At 34.2% G+C, this 26144-nt stretch overlaps 1 protein-coding gene across 9 annotated transcripts in view; it reads left to right on the top strand.

The window, feature by feature from the left end:
* ECT2 (epithelial cell transforming 2) overlaps positions 1–26144 on the top strand; it is a 71565-nt gene that overhangs the window by 22750 nt on the left and 22671 nt on the right. For all 9 annotated transcript variants that reach the window (XM_045037262.1, XM_045037261.1, XM_045037260.1 and 6 more), the window contains 9 exons: positions 3837–3956; positions 8623–8691; positions 10516–10626; positions 11554–11650; positions 13494–13575; positions 19102–19180; positions 19344–19463; positions 22845–22983; positions 24288–24442. In XM_045037262.1, coding sequence (XP_044893197.1) covers positions 3837–3956; positions 8623–8691; positions 10516–10626; positions 11554–11650; positions 13494–13575; positions 19102–19180; positions 19344–19463; positions 22845–22983; positions 24288–24442 — 972 coding nt within the window. The remainder of the gene's footprint in view (positions 1–3836; positions 3957–8622; positions 8692–10515; positions 10627–11553; positions 11651–13493; positions 13576–19101; positions 19181–19343; positions 19464–22844; positions 22984–24287; positions 24443–26144) is intronic.

Below are 26144 nucleotides of genomic sequence, written 5' to 3'. Positions count from 1 at the left end.
GTTAGTCATAAATATTAATTCCTTGCTTATCATTAAAATGTACTATGACGTTATTGCTGAAGAACAATTCTAATGGATCCTTCTAGGATGAGATTGAAGATGATATTAAAGAACAAACTGAAATTCAAGGTTCTGAAATACAATAATAGGATATTATTTTGGCATCTGCAGAAAGAGGTAATAGATTTGTTTTAGGTAATGAAGGAGATTGTCAGAAAAATAAAGTTGATACCATCATGCTTGTCTCTGAATAGAAAAATAATAGGGAGCTTCTGATTGGGGTTAATTTTTAATTGACCTCTATTTGAATTCTTAATATAACTCATTAGGGTTCAATATAATAGCCTTTAGTTGCTTGTACTACTGATAAAATGCATGGATAAGAAATGGAAAGACTTCTTTCTTGCTATTCATGGAGAGGTTATTCTTCACAGTTAATTTGTTTAGCAGCAGTCAAGGGTTTATGAGGCCCTTTGCTGTATTAAACTTTACTTGTTTTAAGTCAGCTTTGCTCTTCTTCCTCAAGGGAAATCATTCTGGATGAGTTTCTTGTTGAAGTTTTTATAGTCAGCCAAAATGTAGTCGAGTAGCAGAAAATCCCGTTGGCATATACTGTTCATGTACTTTGGTAGCATTTATTACCCAGAAATGTAAATCCTTTCAGACCATGGTAAATGCACTGGAATTTCAGAATTCTAATTTGCATATCAATTAACTTTGTTAAAATGCCTTAAAAAGGCCCTTAGAATTATTAGACTTACATCATTTCATACCACTATGCTTACTATAAACTCACCTAAGATTTTATTTAAAAGATTGTGATCTAAATTCATAAGAATGTTCTCTTCAGTCTTTATTTTAGGACTGATGTTTTCCTTCCTTTTTTTTTGAAATTGGATTTGGAATAATTTAATTTAGCCCCAGAAGCTTCTTTATGTATTTCATATAATACTTGGGTGCCTATTAATATAAATTAGTTTCCCAAGTGTCAAAGAAGATTGCTGTTTTAAAGGAGCTTAGATTGGAAGAGGAGATAAAACATACATACCTAATTATAATACTGAGTAAAAGGGTATGAACATCATGAGGGAGGTTTAGTTAAGGTATTTGGAGATTTGTGAGGTGGGAGTTTTACTTTTATGAGCTTAGGGAAGGTGTTGGGTTGGAAGTTTGGTGGGTTGAACATTGGGAAAAGTATCATAAAGAAGATAAAAGTTGAAGTGAATTTTGAAGTAGGAGTATGATTAGTACATGTAAAAAATATGGGTAGGGAGTGTATTTGAGATTGTGCAAATAATATAGACAATTGAAGATGTATACAACATTCAAGGTATAATGACTAGTCTAGGGGATTAGCGTTTAGGGTGATTTAAGGGAACTAAGGTGCAAGGGGTAGGGTGTGGATACAGTGAGAGTTGAGGTCAGGCTGTCTATGCCAGACTAGAGAAGGCCTTTGTATAGTGTTATATGTAATATAGAGAAGAATTTTTTTAATTTTTTTTTTTTAACGTTTATTTATTTTTGAGACTGGGAGAGACAGAGCATGAACGGGGGAGGGTCAGAGAGAGGGAGACACAGAATATGAAGCAGGCTCTAGGCTCTGAGCTGTCAGCACAGAGTCTGACGCGGGGCTAGAACTCACGGACCGAGAGATCATGACCTGAGCCAAAGTCGGCCGCCTAACCGACTGAGCCACCCAAGCGCCCCTAGAGAAGAATTTTTGATGGGAAGGGGAAGATGGTATCTGACTTGCATTTTTGGAAGATAACTTGTTTCACTTAGAAGGAGGTACTGAAGAGGGGAAATTATGGAGACAGGACTAATTTGGAGGTTATTTCAGCAGTCTTGGTTAGAGATTTTGAGGACTTGAACTTCTTTCAGTGAAAATGAAAATAGGACAAATTTGAGAAATGTTGGAAAAGTAGAATCAGAAGTGTTTGGCTATCTAATTTTTTATGGAGGCTTAAAGCAAGTACAGAGAACCGTTTTGTATAGTTTAACATGTCTTAAGACTACTGGGAGGTTTTAAAGTAAAAAGTAAAATTTTAAAAAGTCAAATAACTAAAGTAAAAGTAGTAATGTATTGTTGGGTTCTTAACATATGTGGAAATAAAATGAATGACAATAACACAAAGGCCAGGAGGAGCAGAAGTAAAATAATAATAATAATAATAATAATAATAATAATAATAATAATAAATAAAAGATAGTAGTAAAGAACTACATGAAAATTATGGGGGCATCTGGCTGACTCAGTCGGTACAGCATGTGACTTCTGGTCTTAGGGTTGTGAGTTCGACCCCCATGTTGGATGTAGAGGTTACTAAAAAATAAAATCTTTAAAAAAAAAAACCAAAACACTTCAAACGAAGATTATGAATTGTTGCTGGTTTTAAGAATTACGTTTCTATAAGTTTAGTCACCCAAAATACTTATATACATAAAAACATATTAAATAAATATATTTTTCCAGGCCTTCCATTTCTGCAATTATGAACCCTACCCACTAGAAACAATAAAAATACTGAAATCAGAAAAAAAAAAAATCAAAAAAGAAAAGCCTTTATTATTCTAAATACATCAGTAAGCTGATAATAAAGTGAGGTATATTCATGGGGCGCCTGGGTGGCTCAGTTGGTTGGGCAGTGAACTTCAGCTCAGGTCTTGATCTCGTGGTTGTGATTTTGAGCCCTGTGTAGGGCTCTGTGCTGACGGCTCAGAGCCTGGGGCCTGCTTTGGATTCTGTGTCTCCTCTCTCCCTCTGCCCTTCCCCCACTTGTGCTCTGTTTCTCTCTGTCTCTCAAAAATAAATATTAAAAAAAAATTTTTTTAAATGAAGTGAGGAATATTCAGAGGCCAAAATCTAAGTAGGGAGTTGTGTACTAAAACCAGCTTTTACCCCAAAGACCGCAAGGCCTCAGTGTACACAGAAAACCAACACAAAAACTAGTTTCCAACCTACTGTCAAACTTCCAGTAAAGTTAAAAATGTGTATAGCCGGTGACCCAGAAATTCTAAATGTCAAAACATTTAGTATTTCTATTAAGCGTATGTCTGGAAATCACTGATTGCTTATTGCTTTCTTCCTTAGTAATTTGAAAGAAAAGTGCAAATTACTCTTGTATTATACTAGTAATTTCATGTTATTAGATTCTAACATAACATTTTATGATAATATATATACACACAGATATATAAATAAATAGGATAAAATAGAAAATGTTATGAGAAAAAAGGTCTCAAATTTAGGGAGAGATTTCTTTTTTTAATTTTTTCTTTTCCATCAACCTCTCTCTTATCACTGTCAATATGTTTTTTTCTAAGTGTTTTTTTTTTTTTTAATTTTTTTTTCAACGTTTTATTTTATTTTTGGGACAGAGAGAGACAGAGCATGAACGGGGGAGGGGCAGAGAGAGAGGGAGACACAGAATCGGAAACAGGCTCCAGGCTCCGAGCCATCAGCCCAGAGCCTGACGCGGGGCTCGAACTCACGGACCGCGAGATCGTGACCTGGCTGAAGTCGGACGCTTAACCGACTGCACCACCCAGGCACCCCTCTAAGTGTTTTTTTAATGTTTATATTAGAGAGAGAGAGGAAGGGAGTGTATGCGAGAGAGGGCGAGGGGCAGAGAGAGAGGGAGACACAGAATCTGAAGCAGGCTCCAGGCTCTAAGGTGTGGGGCTCTAATTCATCGACCTCAAGATAATGACCTGAGCCGAAGTCAGACACTTAACCAATTGAGCCATCTAGGCGCCCCTCACTGTCAATATGTTTGCTTTTTTCCCTATAACCTATCTAAACTAGTGTTTTGTTTTTTTTTTTTTTAACCTTTTAGTTATTTCAAGTACCATTGGAAGAGGAAGGACAACGTGGTGGGCCTATCCTTGCACCAGAAGAGATTAAGACTATTTTTGGTAGTATCCCTGATATCTTTGATGTGCACACTAAGATAAAGGTAAATTTGTGTATGTTAGGTTGGTAGTAATTCTTTTTGGATTGTGTTTATATAATGTTTTTTTTAAGGTACTATTGATTGTCTAAATGAGTTTTATACCTAAAACTTCTTATTCTCTCATTTATTCCTTTGAATCATTTATGTCCCTTTGCTCCAGTGCCTTATTAATATTTGTTGTTGGTCTGTTTTTTAATTTTGATTAATCCTGAAATAAGGAATTAAACCTTTTGAAGTTTTTTCTATAGGAATATGTGGTTGCTGGTGGTATTTTTCTTATTTTCCTACTGTTCCTCTCAGGTTGTATGTTTTGCTTTGAGTTGTTTGAAAAACTGAAGCTGCAAGAGACTTAGAGACCATTTTGTTCATTTCTCTGTTTATAGTCAGGTAAATAAAAAACCAACACATAAGACAATGCTGTCCTCTTAATGATTTTTACTTTGATGAAGGGTCCATGATTTATAGGTACCAGTCTGTCATAGTAAAGTAATTTGGGGGCAGATTTAGCTGAACTTTTAAAAGTAGTTAAACTTTATTTTCTACTTGGTACTTGAGCAAAATTGATCAGTTTTCTCTTCAGAACAACCTATATGAATGGTTATTTCATATTCCAATAAAAAGATCAATCTATATTATAGAATGTTTTCAAACAAGTACATTATATTACTTTTGATTTTACTGTACATTATAAACAAAAGTATAAACAATCTATAAGTTAATAAAAATGCAATTTTAAATGCTTGCATTTGTACTTTATCAGAATTCATGATCATATTTCACTTATTTCTAGATCTAAAGGAACTCTGAAGGAGTCTTTACTTTCATAAAAAGCTATTGAGTTTCAGCCTAGGTTAATCTTATTCTAGTTTGGTTTCTGGATATTCAAAAAGTGTTTTTGTTGTATTTTTTCTTTTATAAGAAACACTGACAGGCATAAAGGTAGAATGGGAAGGCAAGTAGGTTTTCATCTTGGTGTCCTAACACTAATTTGTGGATCAATTTGAATTTGTGTCACTCATTTAGTTCGTCAGGGTGTTAAAGTGCTCTTCTAATATAAAATGTTACACTTGTTATGTGTATAGGATCATAATCTCAATAGAGAAAGTCATGTTCTCTGATTCACTGGAGCTTTGAAAATGATTGTTACTCTTTAGTTTTCTCATGTGTAACATTCTTCAAGCTTCTATAAAGTTGGATTGCTAATATTTAAACTATTAGTTGTTTTTTAGCTGATTTCAAGTTTGTCACACATTTAAAACTTTCAAAGCCTGTGTTCTTTTCTACCACAAAACCAATAATACATGTTGTCAAACATTTGTAAGATCAGGAGTAAAGGAAAGAGGAGTATAAAATACCCACAATCCTATCACCCCAAATTTTAAATTCTATTGTATTTTCTTGTCTTTTTTTATACATAGCAGTTTTTTCCTTCTTTTAAATGTAGCTGGCCATCAAGTACTGGCACATGTAGTGAGCAGTATCAAGAAGTTGGTATTATTGTCTACATTTTACAGATGTGAAACTGCTACACACAGAAATTAAATAATTTTTCCCAAGTCAGTCATCTAATAAATGTTGGATCTAGGATTTAAATACTTGTTTGTCTGACTTCAGAGTCTGTTCTCTTAAATCCTAATGCTATCTTGCTTTTTTGTTTTTGTTTTTGTTTTTGGAAATTGAGATCTAATTGACATATCATTGTATTAGTTTTATTATACAAATAATAGTTTGATATGCATATATATTATGAAGAGATCACCATGATAAATTTAGTTAACATCTATCACCACACAATTACAAATTCTTTTTTCTTTTAAAGTTTATTTATTTTTTGAGAGAGACAGAGACAGTGTGAGCAGGGAAGGGACAGAGAGAGAGGGAGAGAGAGAATCCCAAGCAGGCTCTGCACCATCAGCATAGAGTCCCATGCGGGGCTTGAACCCATGAAGTTGTGAGATCATGACCTGAGCCAAAACCAATAGCCAGATGCTTAACTGACTGAGCTTACCCAGACACCCCACAAATTCTTTTTCCTTTGTGATGAGAACTTTTAAGATGTGCTCTGTTAGCAGCTTTCAAATATGCAATACAGTATTGTTAACTATAGTCACCATGCTTAATATTACATTTCCCAGGACTGTGAGGGATGTCTCACAAACTGTGAGATCATAGCTGAGCTGAAATCAAGAGTTGGACACTTAATCGATTGAGCCACCCAAACACCCCGATTACATTGCTTTCTGATAGCAATGTTCTTATATAAATATACAGCCATCTTACAGTTTTTTTACACTTTTTTTTTTAAGTAGGCATTATACCCAGTGTGGGGTTTAAACTCATAACCCTGAGATCAAGAGTCTCATACTCTATAGACTGATCCAGCCAGGCACCCCCAGTTTTTTATACTTAAAAGAGGACTACTAGATTATATTGGCAGAGCTTTAAGTTTTTTCGCTTTTGTATCACAGTTTTCCAAATATCCTGTGTACTTTATATTAAATACATAGGTAAATAAAGTTAATAGTTGCTTACTCAGTATTACAGTCTGTTAAGGATTCTTTTTTCTTTTTTTTTTTTGAGATCTTATTTATTTTTAATTTCTTTTAGAGAGAGTGCATGTTTGGGAGAGGGATAGAGGGACATGGGGGGGGGGTGGTGATAGAGAATCCCAAGCAGGTTCCATGCTTAGCGTGGAGCCCAACATGGGGCTTGATCCCACAACCCGGGGATCGTGACCTGAGTTGAAATCAAGAGGTGGGACATTCCACCAACTGAGCCACCCAGGCGCCCCTAAAGATTTTATTTTTAAGTAATTTCTATACCCAACATGGGACTCAAACTTACAACCTGGGATCAAGAGTCACATGCTCCCCTGACTCTGAGCCAGCCAGGCTCTCATAAGGATTCTTCTAAGTGCTATACAAGTATTAGCTAATTTAATCCTTTGAAGTAAGAATTATTACTATCCTCATTTTGCAGAATAGGAAATTAAGGCACTTCGAGGTTAAGTAACATGTCCAAGGGCACAGAACAAACCCCAGAGCCAGTATTTTTTTTTTTTTTATTTAAATTCTAGTTAGTTAATATGTAATGCAATATTGGTTTCAGGAATAGAATTCAGTGATTCATCACTTACATACCACACTCAGTGCTCATCACAAGTGCCCTCCTTAGTACCCATCTTCCATCTAGCCCATCCCACCACTTCCCTACGCCAACCCTCAGTTTCTTCCATGTCTCAAAGTTAGGGCCAGTATTTAAAACTAGCAAGTCAGTGTCAGAATCTACTATATTATATTGCCCAAAGGTTAGTTTTATTTATGAATTTTTTTCTTTTCTTTTGTTGTAAATAATAACCTTTATGGAAAATAGCTTATTTTCAAAGCTGAAATAGTAAGAGGAGTGATGCTGTTTTACATTTTTTCTGTCTTGCTTAAGAGAAGACTGTTTTCTTATATCTGCTTCTGAATTCAGTCTGTTGTCGTATCACACATCATGTAACCTCTAGAAAAGTCTCTAGTATGCTTGTGACAGAATTAGAGTGGAAAAGTCATATGGAGCTTTAGTGTTGTAATGAAAATAGTTTTAATCTCATGAATTCCACTACAGAGATTTCCTGGGGAGCCTGTGGATGACACTTGGAGAACTTTTGGTTAGAAGGGCTTATTGATTAATTTCTACTTTAAAGTCACTTTTAGAATTTTGATTAGGGAATGTCATTTCTTGGCATCTCATTTTACCATCTGATTTGTATTTTATTATCTTAGAATACTTTTAAATGTCTTCAAAATTTTTACAAATATTTAATATTTTAGGATTTTATAGGTCAGGAATTAGCAAACTATGGTTGATGGACCAAATCTAGTCAGATTAGGATTTTGGTAAAGTTTGGCTTGTTTTGCTAAAGAAAGTTTTATTGTGGGGCGCCTGGGTGGCGCAGTCGGTTAAGCGTCCGACTTCAGCCAGGTCACGATCTCGCGGTCCGTGAGTTCGAGCCCCGCGTCGGGCTCTGGGCTGATGGCTCAGAGCCTGGAGCCTGTTTCCGATTCTGTGTCTCCCTCTCTCTCTGCCCCTCCCCCGTTCATGCTCTGGCTCTCTCTGTCCCAAAAATAAATAAACGTTGAAACAAAAAAAAATTTAAAAAAAAGAAAGTTTTATTGAAACACAGCCACATTCAATTGTTTATGAATTGTCTGTGGCTGCTTCCACACTACATGGACAGAGTTGAGTACTTGTAACAGAAACCATATGGCCTGCAAGGCTTGAAATATTTACCTTCTGGCCCTTTAAGTAAAATTTGCTGACCTGTTAGAGATTACAGTTTCAGATGGGTGCTTTAGCAGCAAGATCAAAAGTAGTTTTCTACAATTAATAATGGCAATCAATTTTATAGTTAATAAGAAAAGATGTTGAACTGGCCTATCATTTTGGATAGGCTGTCTTATTGACTTGACACTGTTTGTGTTTTCTTTATTATTTTTCAAAGGGTATTTTCCTCATAGTCAAAAAGTTAATTCCTTATTGAGGAGAAAGAGTGTGTTATTGTTTTGCACATCAAATTAATATACTTTGTAAGGTACTTCTTTCAAATGAGTATTTCAAAAATATTGGAAAATGTTTAAGGGACTGTCAAATTCAAGCTTAAATGTTGCATTTTGTGCTCTTTCAGGATGATCTGGAAGACCTTATTGTTAATTGGGATGAGAGCAAAAGCATTGGTGACATCTTTCTTAAATATGTGAGTATTTAATTTCTTTTTTAGGTTTTCAGGTTAAAGCATCATCTCATTAAGTACTCTCAGGGAATGACAGTTACTTGTTTAAATGTGTGAGCTTTCAAAACCGACATAGTTGTGTTTAGGAAATATATCGGAAGTGTTCTTGTCTTCTTAAACATATTTGCTATATATAATTTAACACTTCTTGATACCCCAAGGTCATTGTTAGGAACACTAATTGTCCTACTGTGCCATAAAATTTTACTATATATCAAGTTATTTGTCCTTCATAAATAGTCACAGATTAATGATTTTGTGAAATTTTCTGTAATTGAGTTTTTAATTTTTTCTTTTTAGTTGATATCATTTTTTACTGTCTTTGTGTCTGCTCTGCATAAAAGCTTATAAGGAACTGCTTTTCTTTGCTAGGGCAAAACCACATGGCTTAAGTTTATCAAATAAAGTAAACTCATTTTGAATGAGGTGCTGTGAATGGGATTTCTAAGTGTCTTTCAGTCTGTTTGAATACATTTTATAGGTTTCAGTGCCTTGGGTTCTGGCACATATACTTTTCTTTTCTGAGGCCTCCTCCTAACTTCCATTCTTACCATATAGTCTTACCTGTTTTTTTCTGGTTGGTTGAGAATTCCAAATATGCAAATTATTGTCACATATCTTTTTTTTCGGTCACATATCTTTTTGATACCTGTTAGTCTCCTCAATTAGCTGAGACATTTTTCCTTTTTTGTTGCAATTTTGGGTACTATAAGTGATATTTTTAATGTTTATTTTGAGAGAGGGAGCATGTGTGCCAGTGGGAGAGGGGCAGAGAGAGAGAGAGGGAGAGAGAGAGAATTCCAAGCAGGCTCCATGCTCAGCACTCAGCACAGAGCCTGTTGAGGGGTTCCATCTCCCAACCATCAGAGCATGACCTGAGCTGAAATCAAGAGTTGGACGTTTAATCAACCGAGCCACCCAGGTGGCCCTATAATTAATCTTTTAAGTAGTGGTTTGGGGGCACCCAGGTGGCCCAGTTGGTTAAGCATCTGACTCTTGGTTTTGGCTTAGCTCATGATCTCACAGTTCATGAGTTTGAGCCCCACATTGGGCTCCATGCTGGTGGAACCTGCTTGGGATTCTCTCTCTCCCTCTCTCCCTGCCCCTCCCTAACTCATGTACTCTTACTCACTCTTTCTCTCTCAAAAATAAATAAATAAACTTTATTTATTCTTTTAATTTAAAAAAAAGCATTGATTTATTTTTGAGAGAGAGACAGAGTGCAAGCAGGGGAGAGTCAGAGAGAGAGGGAAACACAGAATCTGAGTCAGGTTCCAGGCTCTGAGCTGTCACCACAGAGCCTGATGACCTGGGGCTCAAACTCCCAGACTGTGAGATCATGACCTGAGCCAAAGTTGGATGCTTAACCAACTGAGCCAGGCACTCAGGCATCCCTAAATAAATAAACTTTAAATGATGGTTTGGGTTTGTCAATAAATAATAGCATGTCATGTCCTGGGGTGCTTAGTACTATATTCTGAACTTATAGAAGTTTTAAAACTTTGTCATGTTTATGTCAATACAATATGTATGAGTATACTTTGTTTCTTTCTGAGTCTTTGTTTGCAGTTGTAGGCTTTGTGTACCAGTTGATGCATTTTGTTTAGCAATTAACTCGCTAATGAGAAATGTGTAAAATTTCTGTATTTAACTTGACAAGCTTATTATAAATTTTTCTTTTGTATGCAGTATGTCAGATTGTGACTATTGATTATTTGGTTTTAAATTTCATTATCTAAGGATAATATCCATAACAAATTAATATTTTTTTCTTCTTCTTCCCCCTAGTCAAAAGATTTGGTAAAAACCTATCCTCCCTTTGTAAACTTCTTTGAAATGAGCAAGGAAACAATTATTAAATGTGAAAAACAGAAACCAAGATTTCATGCTTTTCTCAAGGTAATGTGCATTTCTTTCCAATAAAAATCTGAGAATAATTTCTAAAGGAGTTCATTTAAATTATACATTTAGTAAAAATATATCCATGTAAGAACCTCTTAGTGTGTAACCTATTAACTTTAGCCATATCTGAGAGTGGCAGTGATAGTAAAGCTTCAGAAAAATTTTATCTGTTTATTTATTTAATGTTTATTTATTTTTGAGAGTGAGAGAGCATGCATGCAAGCAGGGGAGGGGCAGAGAGAGAGAGAGACACAGAATCTGAATCAGGCGCCAGGCTTTGAGCTGTCAGCACAGAGCCGGATGTGGGGCTCGAACTCACAGACCATGAGATCATGACCTGAGCCGAAGTGGGGAAGTGGGATACTTAACCGACTGAGCCACCCAGGATCCACAAAGCCACCCAGGATCCACAAAGCTTCAGAAGATTTAGATAGCAGGGGCCACGAGGGAACTGAGTGAATGAGAATGTTGTCTGTAGTTATTCATGTTTTTTAAAGTTATGCATGTTTTAGTTCTAAAACACCTAAAAATTTTTCAGTGTGATTTGATTTTGCCTTTAAGAATTTTTTTTTTTTCTTCACCAGGGCTTTATTTTGTTTATTCAATGATATCAGCATAATTAATACTTCACAACTATTTTTTTCTTGTGAATAGTGTAGACTCAAGAGAAACTTAAGATACAATAGATAGGAGTGTGCAGAGAAACTCATTTTGTGTTTAAGATGTCAATCCTTGAGTGGCCAGGAGGTCATTAAGGTCCTTGGAAGATTATTCAGTCATAGTAATCTTTAATAGCTGCCATCCCATCTCTTCTATTAATTCTTTTCAGGGCATTAGTGATAAGGTGTAATCTAGTTAATGTAGGGCATTTAATCTTTGCTAAAAACCTTTTTTTTAAAAAATTGTTTAATTGATTCCTTTCAGATAAACCAAGCTAAACCAGAATGTGGACGGCAAAGCCTTGTTGAACTTCTCATTCGACCAGTACAGAGGTTACCCAGTGTTGCATTACTTTTAAATGGTACTTGTCTGATCTATTTTCAGACTATTTTGGATGTTTTTTATGGAATTGTTTTATTCTAAAAATTTTGAAAGTCTTCTCATTTTCATAGTTTTCTTAGATTTCAGCACTAAAGTTTATATCTTATATAGAAAATACCTTTATGGATGGTTTTAATAATCACTGGTGTTACAATAATTCAGTCTCCTAAAATGCTTTATTTGTTATAGTATTAATTGACTATGATTTTGTTTTTTGTTTCTCTACTGAAAGTATTACATTTCACGGTGTGTCACTAATTCAGTTAATTTACATCCAGTTGAACAAAAATCAGCCACAGAATCACAAAACGAGAGATGATTCATATGTCTCCAGTTACATAATCCTTTTCTGAATCTTCATAAAGTTCTGTATACTTGCTCTAATGCTTACTTTTTTTCTTAGATTGTGCAGAACACTCTTGAAGCATGCATCCATTTATTCTAGAGCTTAAACTATACATATCAATGGAAGGGAGTTTTACAAGAGTTAATTTTCATGAATAAATTTTGCCTGTAGCAAAAGAAAAGCATATGTATATGACTTTACATTTAGTTAAGGTAGTGAATATTTTTAGGAAATATTTTTTAAATTACGTATGAAAACTAAATTACGAACAGGAGTAAGTCTGTAATAAAGTATTTTGAGCCCTAAATCTTAAGTATAGTAGTACGGGTAACAGATAAGGAGGCTAATTTTGTGACTGTTTAATCTAGTTTTCTCTTTAAAATATTTTGGGGGGCGCCTGGGTGGCGCAGTCGGTTAAGCGTCCGACTTCAGCCAGGTCACGATCTCGCGGTCCGTGAGTTCGAGCCCCGCGTCAGGCTCTGGGCTGATGGCTCAGAGCCTGGAGCCTGCTTCCGATTCTGTGTCTCCCTCTCTCTCTCTGCCCCTCCCCCGTTCATGCTCTGTCTCTCTCTGTCCCAAAAATAAATAAACGTTGAAAAAAAAAATTTAAAAAAAAAAATAAAAAATAAAATATTTTGGGAACTGTATGAATTATAGTTGTAATTTAAAAAGTAAATCATTTTTGTTTTTTTCCTAAGGCTATCTAATGTAGTTTAGAATTGTTAGTTTATAAGATGATTTCCCTAGTCTTTAAAAGCAATCCTGTTTTTTAGATTATAAGGAGAATACATGAACAAATAGTGTGACTTAACTTTACAAAGTAGGGTGATTTTTTTTTTTTTTATTTACTTACCTTCATTATTTTTTCATTAGGTACTTGTAGAAATCCATCAAATAGTTTCTAAGCCTTACTTGTATCATTCCAACTTCAAAGATTGGATAGGAAAAAAAAAAAGAAAAAGATCGGGTGGGTATGGTATTATGGAACCATCAGATGGAATATGGCATAGGGAACTTAACCTGGGTAAGAAGAGTCCAAGTATAAGCATCTATGAACCTCTAAGATAAAACCTGTGCTCTCAAGGTTACTGAATATTCTCTGTGATAGAGCCATGGGCCTCAACATGAAATATACCATATATGATAACTTCTCAGCTAATTGAGGATCATGCGTTTTCATTCAAGCACTATGGAGAGAGCTTGAGGAACCTAGGTGTGAGCAGTGTAAGAAAATCTGTAATATTCTAAACATTTAGTCAATACAATACCATTCTAAACATTTAGTTAGTGGAAACCTTAACAAACGTATAACAGAGCTCTTAAGGGAACATTGTGTAAGACTTTTTTAAAAGTAAAGTTTAGATATTAGCTTTAAAAATGAACCTGCCTATATCAAAATGGACAGTATTCTAAAGTCTTTGATAAAAAACCACTGTATTTTTCTAATCACAGAAAAAAAACCATTTTATCGTAACAGATCTTAAGAAGCATACAGCCGAAGAAAATCCTGACAAAAGCACTCTAGAAAAAGCTATTGGATCACTAAAGGAAGTAATGACGTAAGTGCATTATTTCAATTTCTTATTGTTGCCTAGATTAAAATGGAATTTTTAAAAAAAAAAAATTTTTTTTTTCAACGTTTATTTATTTTTGGGACAGAGAGAGCCAGAGCATGAACGGGGGAGGGGCAGAGAGAGAGGGAGACACAGAATCGGAAACAGGCTCCAGGCTCTGAGCCATCAGCCCTGAGCCTGACGCGGGGCTCGAACTCACGGACCGCGAGATCGTGACCTGGCTGAAGTCAGACGCTCAACTGACTGCGCCACCCAGGCGCCCCTAGATTAAAATGGAATTATAGAGCAATTAGAGTCATAAATGGAGAGAAGAATATCAAAGCAAATTTTTATGTAGTGATATCTAAATTATTTTTCTAATGGTGTAGTTACACATTAAAACGATGAGAGAGAAGTATTTTAAGAATACAGTCATTAATCAAAAACATTTAACAATGTTTTAGAAAGTAACAACATTTTAGAAATTTGGTAATGTTATAAATGCACTTCTAGACATTTTCTTCATATACCTCCAGTCATAGCTTGTTCTTGTCTTCATTTAAACTATCCAAATGTAACTCAGGAAGATGACTGGTGAAATAAAAAGTAAACATTTATAATACTTTCACTTTTACTTTTGACTTTTTATTTCTTATTTTGAATTTAATAGAAAATAAATTGATGGTGTTTCTTGGAGATGTATTAAAAGTGTAAAACTCCATGGAATTAATTGATTTGGGTACTTGATTGTTAAACTTAGGGTAATTATTCTAGGTCTAACTTGGAGACCTAGCTCTAATCAGAAATGATCTTTCTTGATTATTATCAGAAATGAATACTGTTGCTATTAATTGTTCTGTGTCATGGAGGGCAAGGGCACTTCAACTCTTTGGACTTTACGTTATCAACATGTTTAATAGATTTAGTTAAATGACTTCTGAGAGTCCCTGAGGTGCTTCTATATGTAACAGAGTTTCTTAAAATTCTTGCTAAGGAGCTCTTACAGACTTTGCTAGTTCTAGAGAGAGGGCCCAGCAGTAGAATAATGCTCAAATTGGCGAATACCAGGTCTGTTGCTGCCAAAAGGGTTGTGCAATTTTTAAAATTATGTTTATATTTTACATGTTGATCAGCCAGTCTTCATGCTTCATGCTTTTGTTATTTTGATGTCAGGATAATAGTTTTTTCCCCACACTTCATGGTTTAACATACTCTGCACTTAATTTACCTTGATCCTTTCAACAAATTCTATGAAATGGCCAGTCAACACCTTCTGTTTTCACAAAAGAGAAAGCTGAAGGGGTTGGTATCTTATAGTATTTGTTATTTATGTATAACATGTTTTGTAAACAAAGATTGTAAAGTAACCTAAATAGGGAATAGTCTTTTGACCTGTTGTGTCCCTTAGAATATTATCAGTTGGCTGCTATAGGGATAATGAGCATACTGATAAGACAGGTGATTAAAGATTTACTTCTTTTTCAATATTACTTAAGTTTCTGAAACTTTAAGAATCATGTCTAATATATCCTTATCCTAATTTTTTTTTTAATGTTTGTTTATTTTTGAGAGAGACAGAGACAGAAAGCGAGTGGGTTAGGAGCAGAGAGAGAGGGAGACACAGAATCCGAAGCAGGCTCCAGACTCTGAGCTGTCAGCACAGACCCTGGGGCTCCAACTCACCAGCTGTGAGATCATGACCTGAGCTGAAGTCGGACGCTCAACCGACTGAGCCACCCAGGCACCCCTAATATATCCTTATCCTAAATGCCATGCTCTTAATAGGTTTTCAATAAATGTTGAGTTATAGGAGCTGTTATTTTAAGGATGAATTGTGATGCTGACTTACAAACCGAATAGAGTTTGACCACATCTCCATCTCATTTCTTGAGATTTTTGAATATTTAGCCTAGGGAGTAAATGCATATTGTGGTTGACTGAAACAACCATAATTTTTCAGGTAAAGGAAATAAAAAGATAGTGCCATTTAACTAGCCTTTGCCATTTAGGCAAACCAAAAAAAAACCCTAAAATTAGATTCTTACAATATTAGTTACATATACTTAGCTTATATAGATTAATTTGTTACAGATATATGCTCTAGTAGCTTCTGTATGTGTATGTTTTGTTTTTAGAAACTATGTTTCAGATGTAGTTTGGTTAATTTTGGTATATATACACTCCCACAGAACCATCACTACCATCAGGATAAGGAACACTATCACCTCCAAAAGTGTACTCATGCCTTTTGGTAATAATCCCTTTTCCTGCCTCTCCCAGTACTTCCTATCCCAGGGCAACAACTATTCTTTTTTTTGTATAATTTTCATTTCCTAGGATTTTATCTAAATAGAATCAGACAGTATGTTGTGTTTTGTGAGTCTTTTTTCACTCAGCTGATTATTTTGAGATTCATCTTTACTGTTGCTTTTATCAGTAGTGCATCCCCTATTCTTGTTTGCTATTGTATGGTTGTACCACAACTGATTGATCCATTCATGTGTCGGACATTTTGATTGTTTTCCCAGCTCTGGCTCTTACCATTAAAGCTGCTATGAACATTTGTGAACTAGTCTTTGTATGAATATATGTTTTCCTTTCTCTTGGATAAATAGTAGTAGGAATGGCTAGGTTGTATAGTAGGTAATATGTGTAACTTTTAAAAAAATTGTCAAACTGTTTCCAAAGTAGTTGTAATGTTTCACATTCCTACCAACAGTAAATGGTGAGTTTCAGTGTTTCCATGTCCTTACCAACTCTCGGATGATTAGTTATTTTAATTTGTGAAATTTTAATAGTTGTGTAGTGAAATCTAATTGTAGTTTTGACTTGTGTTTTCCCTAATGATAAATGATGAGCATTTTCTTATGTGCTTATTTGCCATCCATATCATCTTCTTTGGTGATATGCATGTCCAAATCCTTTGTCTGTTTTGTTTTGTTTTTGTTTTTGTTTTTTTTTAATTTGGATTGTTGTCTTATTGAGCTGTGAGAGTTCTTTGTTCTGGTTAAAAGTTTTTTGTCAGATATGTGATACGCAAATATTTTCTTGGAGTCTGTGGCTTGTTTTTTCTCTTAACAATTTCTTTCAAAAAACAGGAGTTCTAGATTTTTATGAAGTCCAACTTATCAATTATTTTTTATGGGTGGTACTTTTATCTAAAAAAATTTGATCTAACCCAAGGTCACAAAGATTTTTTTCTGTTTTCCTCAAGAAATTTTTTGTTTTTGGTTATTAGGTAAAAATTATCTAGGTCTATGATCCATTTTGGGTTAATTTTTGTATGAGGGTTAAATTTTGTATAAGGATCAATGTTTATTTCTGTATATGGAACTCTCTTCTAGTACTATTTGTTGAAAAGACCATCCTTTCTCCACTGAATTTCTTTTGCATCTTTACTGAAAATCAGCTGACCATAAATGTGAGGGCTTATTTCTGTCCTACTCTTAATTCTATTTCATTGATCCTAAATGACTATGATTATTCTAGTACTACACAGTCCTGATTACTGTGCTTTGTGTATTAAGTTTTAAAATGGGGAAATGTGGGGCGCCTGGGTGGCGCAGTCGGTTAAGCGTCCGACTTCAGCCAGGTCACGATCTCGCGGTCCGTGAGTTCGAGCCCCGCGTCGGGCTCTGGGCTGATGGCTCAGAGCCTGGAGCCTGTTTCCGATTCTGTATCTCCTTCTCTCTCTGCCCCTCCCCCGTTCATGCTCTGTCTCTCTCTGTCCCAAAAATAAATAAACGTTGAAAAAAAATTAAAAAAAAAAAAAAAGAAAAAAAAATAAAATGGGGAAATGTGAGTCTGTCAACTTTATTCTTCCTTTTCAAGATTGTTTTGACCATTCTGGGTCCCTTGAATTTGCACTTAAACTTGTATTCCTGGGGTAAAAATCTTACTTTATTATGGTGCATAATCTTTTTTAAATGTTGCTGGAGTTGGTTTGTTAGTATTTTGTTAAGGATTTTGGTGTCTGTATTCGTAAGGGATATTGGTCTACAATTTTCTAGTGATGTCTCCTGCTTTGGTATCAGGCTAATATTGGTTTTAAAAAATACATTGGAAAATGTATTCTTTTGTTTTTTTTGGAAGAACTTGGGAAGAACTTGTATTAAGTCTTTAGGTGTTTGGTAGAATTCATCAATGAAGTTACTTGGGCTTTAGAATCACTGCTTGAATTTATTGTTATAGACCTAATCAGACTTTTTATTTCTTCTTGAGTCAGTTTCTATAGTTTGTTTCTTTGTAGGAATTTGTCCATTACATCTAAGCTATCTACTTTGTTGACATGCAATTTGTCCATTGTATTCTCATAATCCTTTTTATTTCTATAAGGTTTGTAATGATGTTCCATCTTATAGTCGTAATTTTAGTAATTTGAGTCTTTGTTTTCTTGGCCAGCCTAGCTAAAGGATTGTCAATATTGTCAGCCTTTTCAAAGAACCAGCTCATTCTGTTGATTTTGTTATTTTTTTTATTCTCTATTTCAGTAATTTCTACTGTATGATTTCTTTCTTTCTCTTGCTTTAGATTTACTTATTTTCCCTAGAGTCTTAAATCAGTAACCTAAACATGTTATTGATTTGAGATCTTTTTTTATTACATGCACTTATAGCTATAAATTTGTAGGTACTGCATTAGTTGTATCTCATCAGTTTTTTGGTTTTTTTTTTTCCCCAAAGAATTTATAATTTCCCTATGATTTCCTCTTGACCCATTGGTTATTTAGGGGTATGCTGTTTATTAATTCCCACATATTTGTGAATTTCCAAAGTTTTCTTTTGTTATTTCTAGTTTTACTCCTTGTTGTGGGAGAAGATTCTTTGTATTGTTTCAATCCTCTCAGAATTTTTGAGGCCTATTTTATGGCCTACCCTGGAAAATGGTTCATACACACTTGAGAAGAATGTGTATTTTGCTGTTGTTGGGTAGAGTATTTATTTCTGCCATTTTACTTTCGGCCTATTTATGTCTTTGAATCTAAAGAATGTCTTTTATAGACAGCATATAGTTAGTTGGGCTTGCCTTATTTGTCTCTTGTCTCATAGGAATTGACTTCCTAGTATCTTAACAACACTTGATTCTTTATATTTTGATGGTTTTTAGTTGTTTCAGGAAGAAGGTGTATCCTTTCCTTCTTAGTTTCATCTTACATGGAAGTAGTAGTCTTAGTTTTTGTTTTACTGAAATGATTAACATATGACTTGGGAATGAGCTACATAAAACCTTAACAAATAGAACTTCTGTTAACTTGAAGTTGTACAGGTTTAATGTATTTTAGGAAATACATAGTATAGTAAAAAAGGAATATAGAAAGAAGTTAGTAAAACATAATTTTCTGAAGGATTCTTTAGAATTTTTTTAATATGGTAGGATACTTTTAGGAGGTGTTTTAACTGATTCAGTTGTCAAAATTAAGATAGACTTGCATGGAAGATCTTTTTTTGTGACAAGAGATATCTTTGAATGCAGTTTTCATATTTTAATTTTTTTTAAAGTTGAAGTTCTAAACTAAATTTATTAATTTTTCAGCCATATTAATGAGGATAAGAGAAAAACAGAAGCTCAAAAGCAAATATTTGATGTTGTTTATGAAGTAGATGGATGCCCAGTAAGTATTCATTTTTGATGATTGTTAGTTTATTTTCTTTTTTGTTACTGAGAGTTTATAGTTTTAATATAAACAGAATATCGGTATCATTTTCTTTTAAATTATAACTTTAAAAAGATTACTACCAAGTGATCTCTTTTACTAATATTTTCAATCTATACAGGCGAATCTTTTGTCTTCTCACCGAAGCTTAGTCCAACGAGTTGAAACAATTTCTCTAGGTGAACACCCCTGTGACAGAGGAGAGCAAGTAACTCTCTTTCTCTTCAATGACTGCCTGGAGGTAAATTTGTACTTAATATAGTATAACACTGCTGATCTGTGTGACTTGCCTGAATGTTTAAAGCCAAGCTTTGATTGAAGTATAATGTAGAAGTTAAAGTTAACAAAACACATTTTTTTTTTTTTAATTGAGCCCAATTGTTGGTTCAGTAGTATTAATAGAATACTTTTAGGAGAAGGCCTAATACTAAGAAGTATGATGAATTTTCATGACTTAAAATCCAAGTCAAAATGAAAATTTAATTTATTTCCATGCTAATAAATGTTTAGATCAAGGATTTAGGAACTTACTGGCTCTATTAAGTATGTTTATTCAAGATCTACAAAATAATTTGAAATTGAAGTAGATTTTTCAATCAAAGAAGGAGCCAATATTTTGTTGAAGAGTAGAATAACTTGATTATTGAATATTAAGAATCATGATCCCCTGATGATCCCTTAAGACAACAGATTTTAGGGTAAATGAGTGGTTAGCATATCAGATGGGCTACACTGATTATAATTCTAAAATTCTCATCTATTAAAGCTTTTATTTAAAGTCTGTACCTCTTCCTTTTATCCTTTTCTACTATACTTCTCTTGAAGTGCTGCCCTCTTATATACATTATTATTTAGTATAAAATACAGGGAATCTTAGAGAGCCAACCATGTACAGTTATAGGCCTAACAAAATCTCATCAAAAATTGACTTGTGTTACATGCAGTGTTTTGTTGTAGTGAGGTTAATGAAAAGCTATTTTTATTTGATCAGTAATGTCACAAAATACAAAAGACAGTGAAAATACTATACATAATTGACCATACCCTAACTGAAAAAGTCATGAGGCAGATAATTCTGAACTACTTGTTTCCTCCATAAGGAGAACTTCAGCCTGCTTTGTTTTGGAGAACAGGGGTAGGGGAAGTCAGTTTCTAATGGGGTTTTACTTTACATAGTTGCTCAGTACTTCTATTTGTTTGCTTTTGCTTCTCTTCCTATTAAAGTGCCCAGGTCAGCTGGCACCTTTCATCTAATAGGTTAGGTTGCTAATCCATTCTGGGTTTTATCCCCTGAATCCTGAGAGAGTTGTGGCTTTAAATTTTTGATCATACATCTTCTTCAGATTCCATGAAGTTTTTTATAACTGGCTCATTGACTTACCTGCCACTTTAATTCCTGTCATTGCTTACTCCCCATAGCTTTTGAGTACATTATGTGATACCCTGGTTCCTCATTTCCTTTACCTTCTTAAATCCACTGACTTTTGTTCTAGTTTATCTTAAGCCTCCCTAACTCAGAATCATATTAACTGAAACAGCTTTATGTCTATTATTAAATTTGGACTTCAAGACTTATAATCCTAAACTTTTATTCTTTAGCTTATTAAAAAAAAATCTTAGCAAATCTGGAGTGAAGAAAATGATAAAACTTAGAAACATTTAAAATGGATAAAATCTATACTGACTTCTCTTAAATAGGACAGAGGATATTTTACTGAATCTAAATTGAGGATTTATATATTTTCCTTTTTATATTTTATCTCTGAGTTTTTACCTTGATGTGCTAACGTTTGTGTCATCGATATTGGCACTTGTCATTGTTTCTCCTTTTTAAAAATGAACTTTAAAATTATTTGCTTAGTTGGGAATGCAAGCTGGTGCAGCCACACTGGAAAACAGTATGGAGGTTCCTCAAAAAAGTAAAAATAGAACCACCCTATGACCCAGCAATTGCACTACTAGGCATTTATCCACGGGATACAGGTGTGCTGTTTCGAAGGGACACATGCACCCCTATGTTTATAGCAGCACTATCAACAATAGCCAAAGTATGGAAAGAGCCCAAATGTCCATCGATGGATGAATGGATAAAGAAGATGTGGTATATATATACAATGGAGTATTATTCGGCAATCAAAAAGAATGAAATCTTGCCATTTGCAACTACGTGGATAGAACTGGAGGGTATTATGCTAAGTGAAGTTAGAGAAAGACAAAAATCATATGACTTCACTCATGAGGACTTTAAGAGACAAAAGTCTCTTAAGGGAAGGGAAGTCTCATAAGGGAAGGGAAACAAAAATAATATAAAAACAGGGAGGGGACAAAACAGAAGAGACTCATAAATATGGAGAACAAACTGAGGGTTACTGGAGGGGTTGTGGGAGGGGCGATGGGCTAAATGGGTAAGGGGCATTATTAAGGAATCTACTCCTGAAATCATTGTTTCATTATATGCTAACTAATTTAGTTGTAAATTTTAAAAAATAAAAAATAAAACTAAAAATTATTTGCTTAGCTTAGCCAAATTGATTTAAAACTATATTCAAATTTATAGTAGAAATTATTTCATCTTTATTGCCTATTTTTACTATATTAATGTAAATTAAAATTTAGTATTTGATATGTAACATATATTTGAGTTGTATTTCTGCTTCAATGTGAATATGATATTGACTGCCTTTTGATCTTTTCCAATAGCCAACCCAGGGTAGTGCATTTTTAGCCATATTGAATTCATGATGGTGACCAATCTCAATTCATCAAGTAACTTAACCTAAATCATTTTGTGTTAATGTCTTTCAGTTGATGATTATAACCTCAAAAGAGACTTTCTTTTAAAAAGGCAAAATAATACATTAGCCTTTCATGGAAATGAAAATAATAAATTTAAAGACCTTATAAAATTCACAGAATTCAGTACATCATGAATTACAAGGCCCTTTCTGATTTTGCTCCTGTCTTCTCTAGTTACTTTACCTATCTCCTCCTTTTGTAGGAGTTCCCAGCTTAGGTAAAGTTATATCTTAACACTGTACCTTGAGTTTATAATTTGTATCATTTGTTTAGTGTATTATTTAGTTAGTTACTTCTTTACCCTGCCTCTTTCTCAATGATACCTAACTATCATGAGCGCCAGAGCCATCTCTATATTATTTACTCTTTTGTCCTCAGTGCCTTGTACAGGATTTGAGATAATTGTGAATTCTCCTCTTCAACTAAAATCAATTACCTTTTGAACCCACGACTGAGATCCCAGAGCAGCTATTCCCTTTCCTGAACTCAGGGCCTTCTATTGAAGATTCCTGTATCCTATAATGTTATTCCTTCTCAAAATGCTTCTAAGTTCTTTCACACCTCGTGGACCTTTTGCTTAGATCCTGTCCCTTGGTCTGTTTTCCTGACTTTTTAAGCTCTTCTTATATATGCATGAACATTTCTGCTATACAATTACATGTATGAATTTGTTACATGGTAACTCTGCTTCTTATTGCATAGTAATTCTGGGATGATTAATAGTCAAGTGAATTGCATGTAGATTTATGTCATTAGTGTCATTTTTAAGTATTTAGTCTTTAATAGTTTTCATTCATATTATTATTATTTTTTTTTCTGTAATCAGATAGCAAGAAAACGGCATAAGGTTATTGGCACTTTTAGGAGTCCTCATGGCCATACCCGACCCCCAGCTTCTCTTAAGCATATTCATCTCATGCCTCTTTCTCAAATTAAGAAAGTGCTGGACATCAGAGAAACAGAAGGTATGCTCATTGGATAAATGTTGGTTAGCTGAAAATAGTTCATAATCATTGTAGGTTTGATTCACTCCCTTAGGTTTTTTTTTTTTTTTTTTTCTTTCTTAAAACTGGTAAATTATCTTTAAATACAGTTGGTTAGTATTGGTAAAGTAATTTTTCTTATACTTCTATCCAAAGTCTTCTCTAGAACCTACTTGATGTTTTATTTTTCTCAAATGAAAATGCTATCTCATCCTGTGGGGTGTCTTCATCCCTTAAGGGACAAAGAGCTTTTAAATGGTTTCATGTCAAGATAGTGTCCTAACCTAGCTTTTTCCCACATCAAAACTTATTTCGTTCCTTTAGAATCCAAAGGAAATCACCAGTCTATTATTACCTGTGCTCTGCATCCTATTGCTTTCTTGTTGGCAATGGCTGCATTGCTAGAAATATGTTTAGAATATGACCAGGAGAGATGTGCGTGAATAAATGTACCCAAAGTAACTATGGTAGACTCAACATGGGTCAAACGTGTGTTAAGGAGAGCTTTTACTCAACTGTGTTAGGGAGGGTTCTCTGAAGGCCTGAAATTATCAAAAACAGTATCAACTGTTTGTTTAATTGGCATTTAGTAATGTGTGTGCATGGCCATATTTTAGATGTTAGGACCTATTTTTTTTTTTACAAGTAAGCTGTTTCCATTACTGATCTCATCCTCTAATGATGGAAGGATTTGAGTTTATGAGAAACAATCACAGAAAACATGAATAACAACTTATTTTGTGTCTTTATTTGGTTGTCAGATTCTGGATGTATTAAGTGTTACAATAGTGCATTTATTTAAATCCTCTCCATGTTTTTGGATTTGAATTATGGATTATTATTTAAAATAGGTTCTGTTTTAGTATTTTGGTCCAAAACCATTTTGTAAAAGTTTTAATATTTGGACATTTGATTTCTTTGAACTTGATTTAAGTTACCAAATTAGTCTTATAATGCCATTTTAATTTAAAACTTAAATTCTGGAATTCTAAGAAATGATCTAATTCAAAAAAACTTACTCAGAAAATATTAAATTTCATAGAAAATACTGCTTAATGTCAATAAATCATCATTGTTGGTCTCTCACATGGTACTTACTGTTGTAATTCTTGCCAGTTTCAGTGTAATATCATGTTTCCTTGTGTACTTAAAAATATAGAGGATGGAAAGGGTGGGGAAGAGATCATTTCATTGGAGTTTTGTTGCTCTGAGGGAACTAAACTTGCATAAATCTTTCATTTTGCAAGGAGTAACACTTAATGTCTATAATTATTCTGGAACCCTAGATTGCCATAATGCTTTTGCCTTGCTTGTGAGGCCACCAACAGAGCGGGCAAATGTGCTGCTCAGTTTCCAGATGACATCAGAGGAACTTCCAAAAGAGAACTGGCTAAAGATGCTATGTCGACATGTAGCCAATACCATTTGTAAAGCAGATGCGGTAAGTTCTTAAACCACTATTATAATGAAAGTTTTAACTTCATTACAATGCATTCAGACTAACCCTACATTTCTAATGACTTGGTAATTATGAAATTATGAATGTAGGAAAGTTCTAACTTTATGTGTGTTGAGGAAAACCGGCTTAATAAGTTGTTTTGGAAGGATTTTTAAAAGTATAGGCACATGAGGGGCACCTGGGTGACTCATTTGGTTAAGCATTTGATTTTGGCTCAGTTCACGATCTTGTGGTTCGTGAGCTCGAGCCCTGCATCAGGCTCTGTGCTGACAGCTCAGAGCCTGGAGCCTGCTTCAGATTCTGTGTCCCACTCTGTCTCTGCCCACCCCCCCCCCCCCACTCGTGCTCTCTCTCTCTCCCTCTCTCTCTGTCTCTCTCAAAAATAAATAAATATTAAAAAAAAATTTTTTAAGTATAGACATATGAGACCATTTTGAATGCCTAGTTTACTGAAAGGCTAATAGCTCCTGTGCCTCTGATTTAGTGGGGCTTTGGGGACTTGTTCTGATGTACCCTGTGATTTTCATTAGTGTTCTTTGACCTGGCTATTTGTAAAATAGAGGGTATTTTGTTCCATTGTTCTTTTACCTTTGTTGAAAGCAGTAGGTAAGTTGTAACAAGTTGTTTTTCTGTTAGGCAAGTTGCCAATCCAGTTTTCTCAGTCCATCCTCTGAAAATCAAATACTCTTATGAATATATAATTATCTTATACAGATTAAATGCAGCTACATGAGAAAATCAAATTATTGAAGTTAAATGACTCACAGAAATCAGATAGTCTATAGTATATCTTGGATGAAATCTAGGTCCCTTTACAAATAACTTGATTTCTTCATTATATATGGGAGAGACATGTGATAGACAGGTACAGACCTTTTCATCTTTGGACAAATGACATAGATAGAGAAGAATGTAATGATAAGCAATCCTTTACATTACCCTAGTACTATAAGAGATTGCCTTGGACATTTCCTGTTGGAAATAAATGTTTATTTTATCATAGCTAAGTCTGACGTTGAAGGCTGTTGAGGTATAATTATAGTGATTTATAGAATAGGTAGTGTTTGATTAAAACCTCTTGCCTAGGTGTTGAACAATTAACAGACATTTTGAATTATTATTTTTTTAAGCAGAAGATTTCAATTTTTCTTTTTCAACAAGTGACATGACAGGGAAAACCAAGGAATAAAACCCTGAAATTGACAAATTTATCCTAATTATTATAGAATGCTTCAATCCAGCATGATTTTTTTTTTTTAATTTCTATGTGCTAACAATATGTTGTTATAAAGGATTGTTCCACAAAAAGTTTCACGGAAGGAAATACAGCTAGTGCCTACAACAATGCTGACTAGAAAAATAATGGAGACGGCTTTTGTTATAAAGCTTACAAAAGTGCTCATTGTTAAGAGGGATTTTTTTTTTCATAGTTCTGGGTATCCATATAAAAAATGGATCCTTGCAGTATAGTGACTGCTTATTGTAGAAATTAATCCTACATTTATCACAATGTCAGACTAGATTGCTTATGAAGTCCTTTCCAAATGTATAACCATAATACTTAAATGTAAATAGTTAATGGAAAAATTTCCTTAAAATACAATCTATTGAATTACTAGCCAAAAGATGGCTAATAATTCTAGAACTGATGTATAAAACAGCTAATGAAAAAAATTTCATATAA

The sequence above is a fragment of the Felis catus genome, chromosome C2, assembly GCF_018350175.1.
Source record: "Felis catus isolate Fca126 chromosome C2, F.catus_Fca126_mat1.0, whole genome shotgun sequence".
Classification (NCBI taxonomy): domain Eukaryota; kingdom Metazoa; phylum Chordata; class Mammalia; order Carnivora; family Felidae; genus Felis; species Felis catus.
This window is presented reverse-complemented; position numbering and strand designations above follow the sequence as displayed.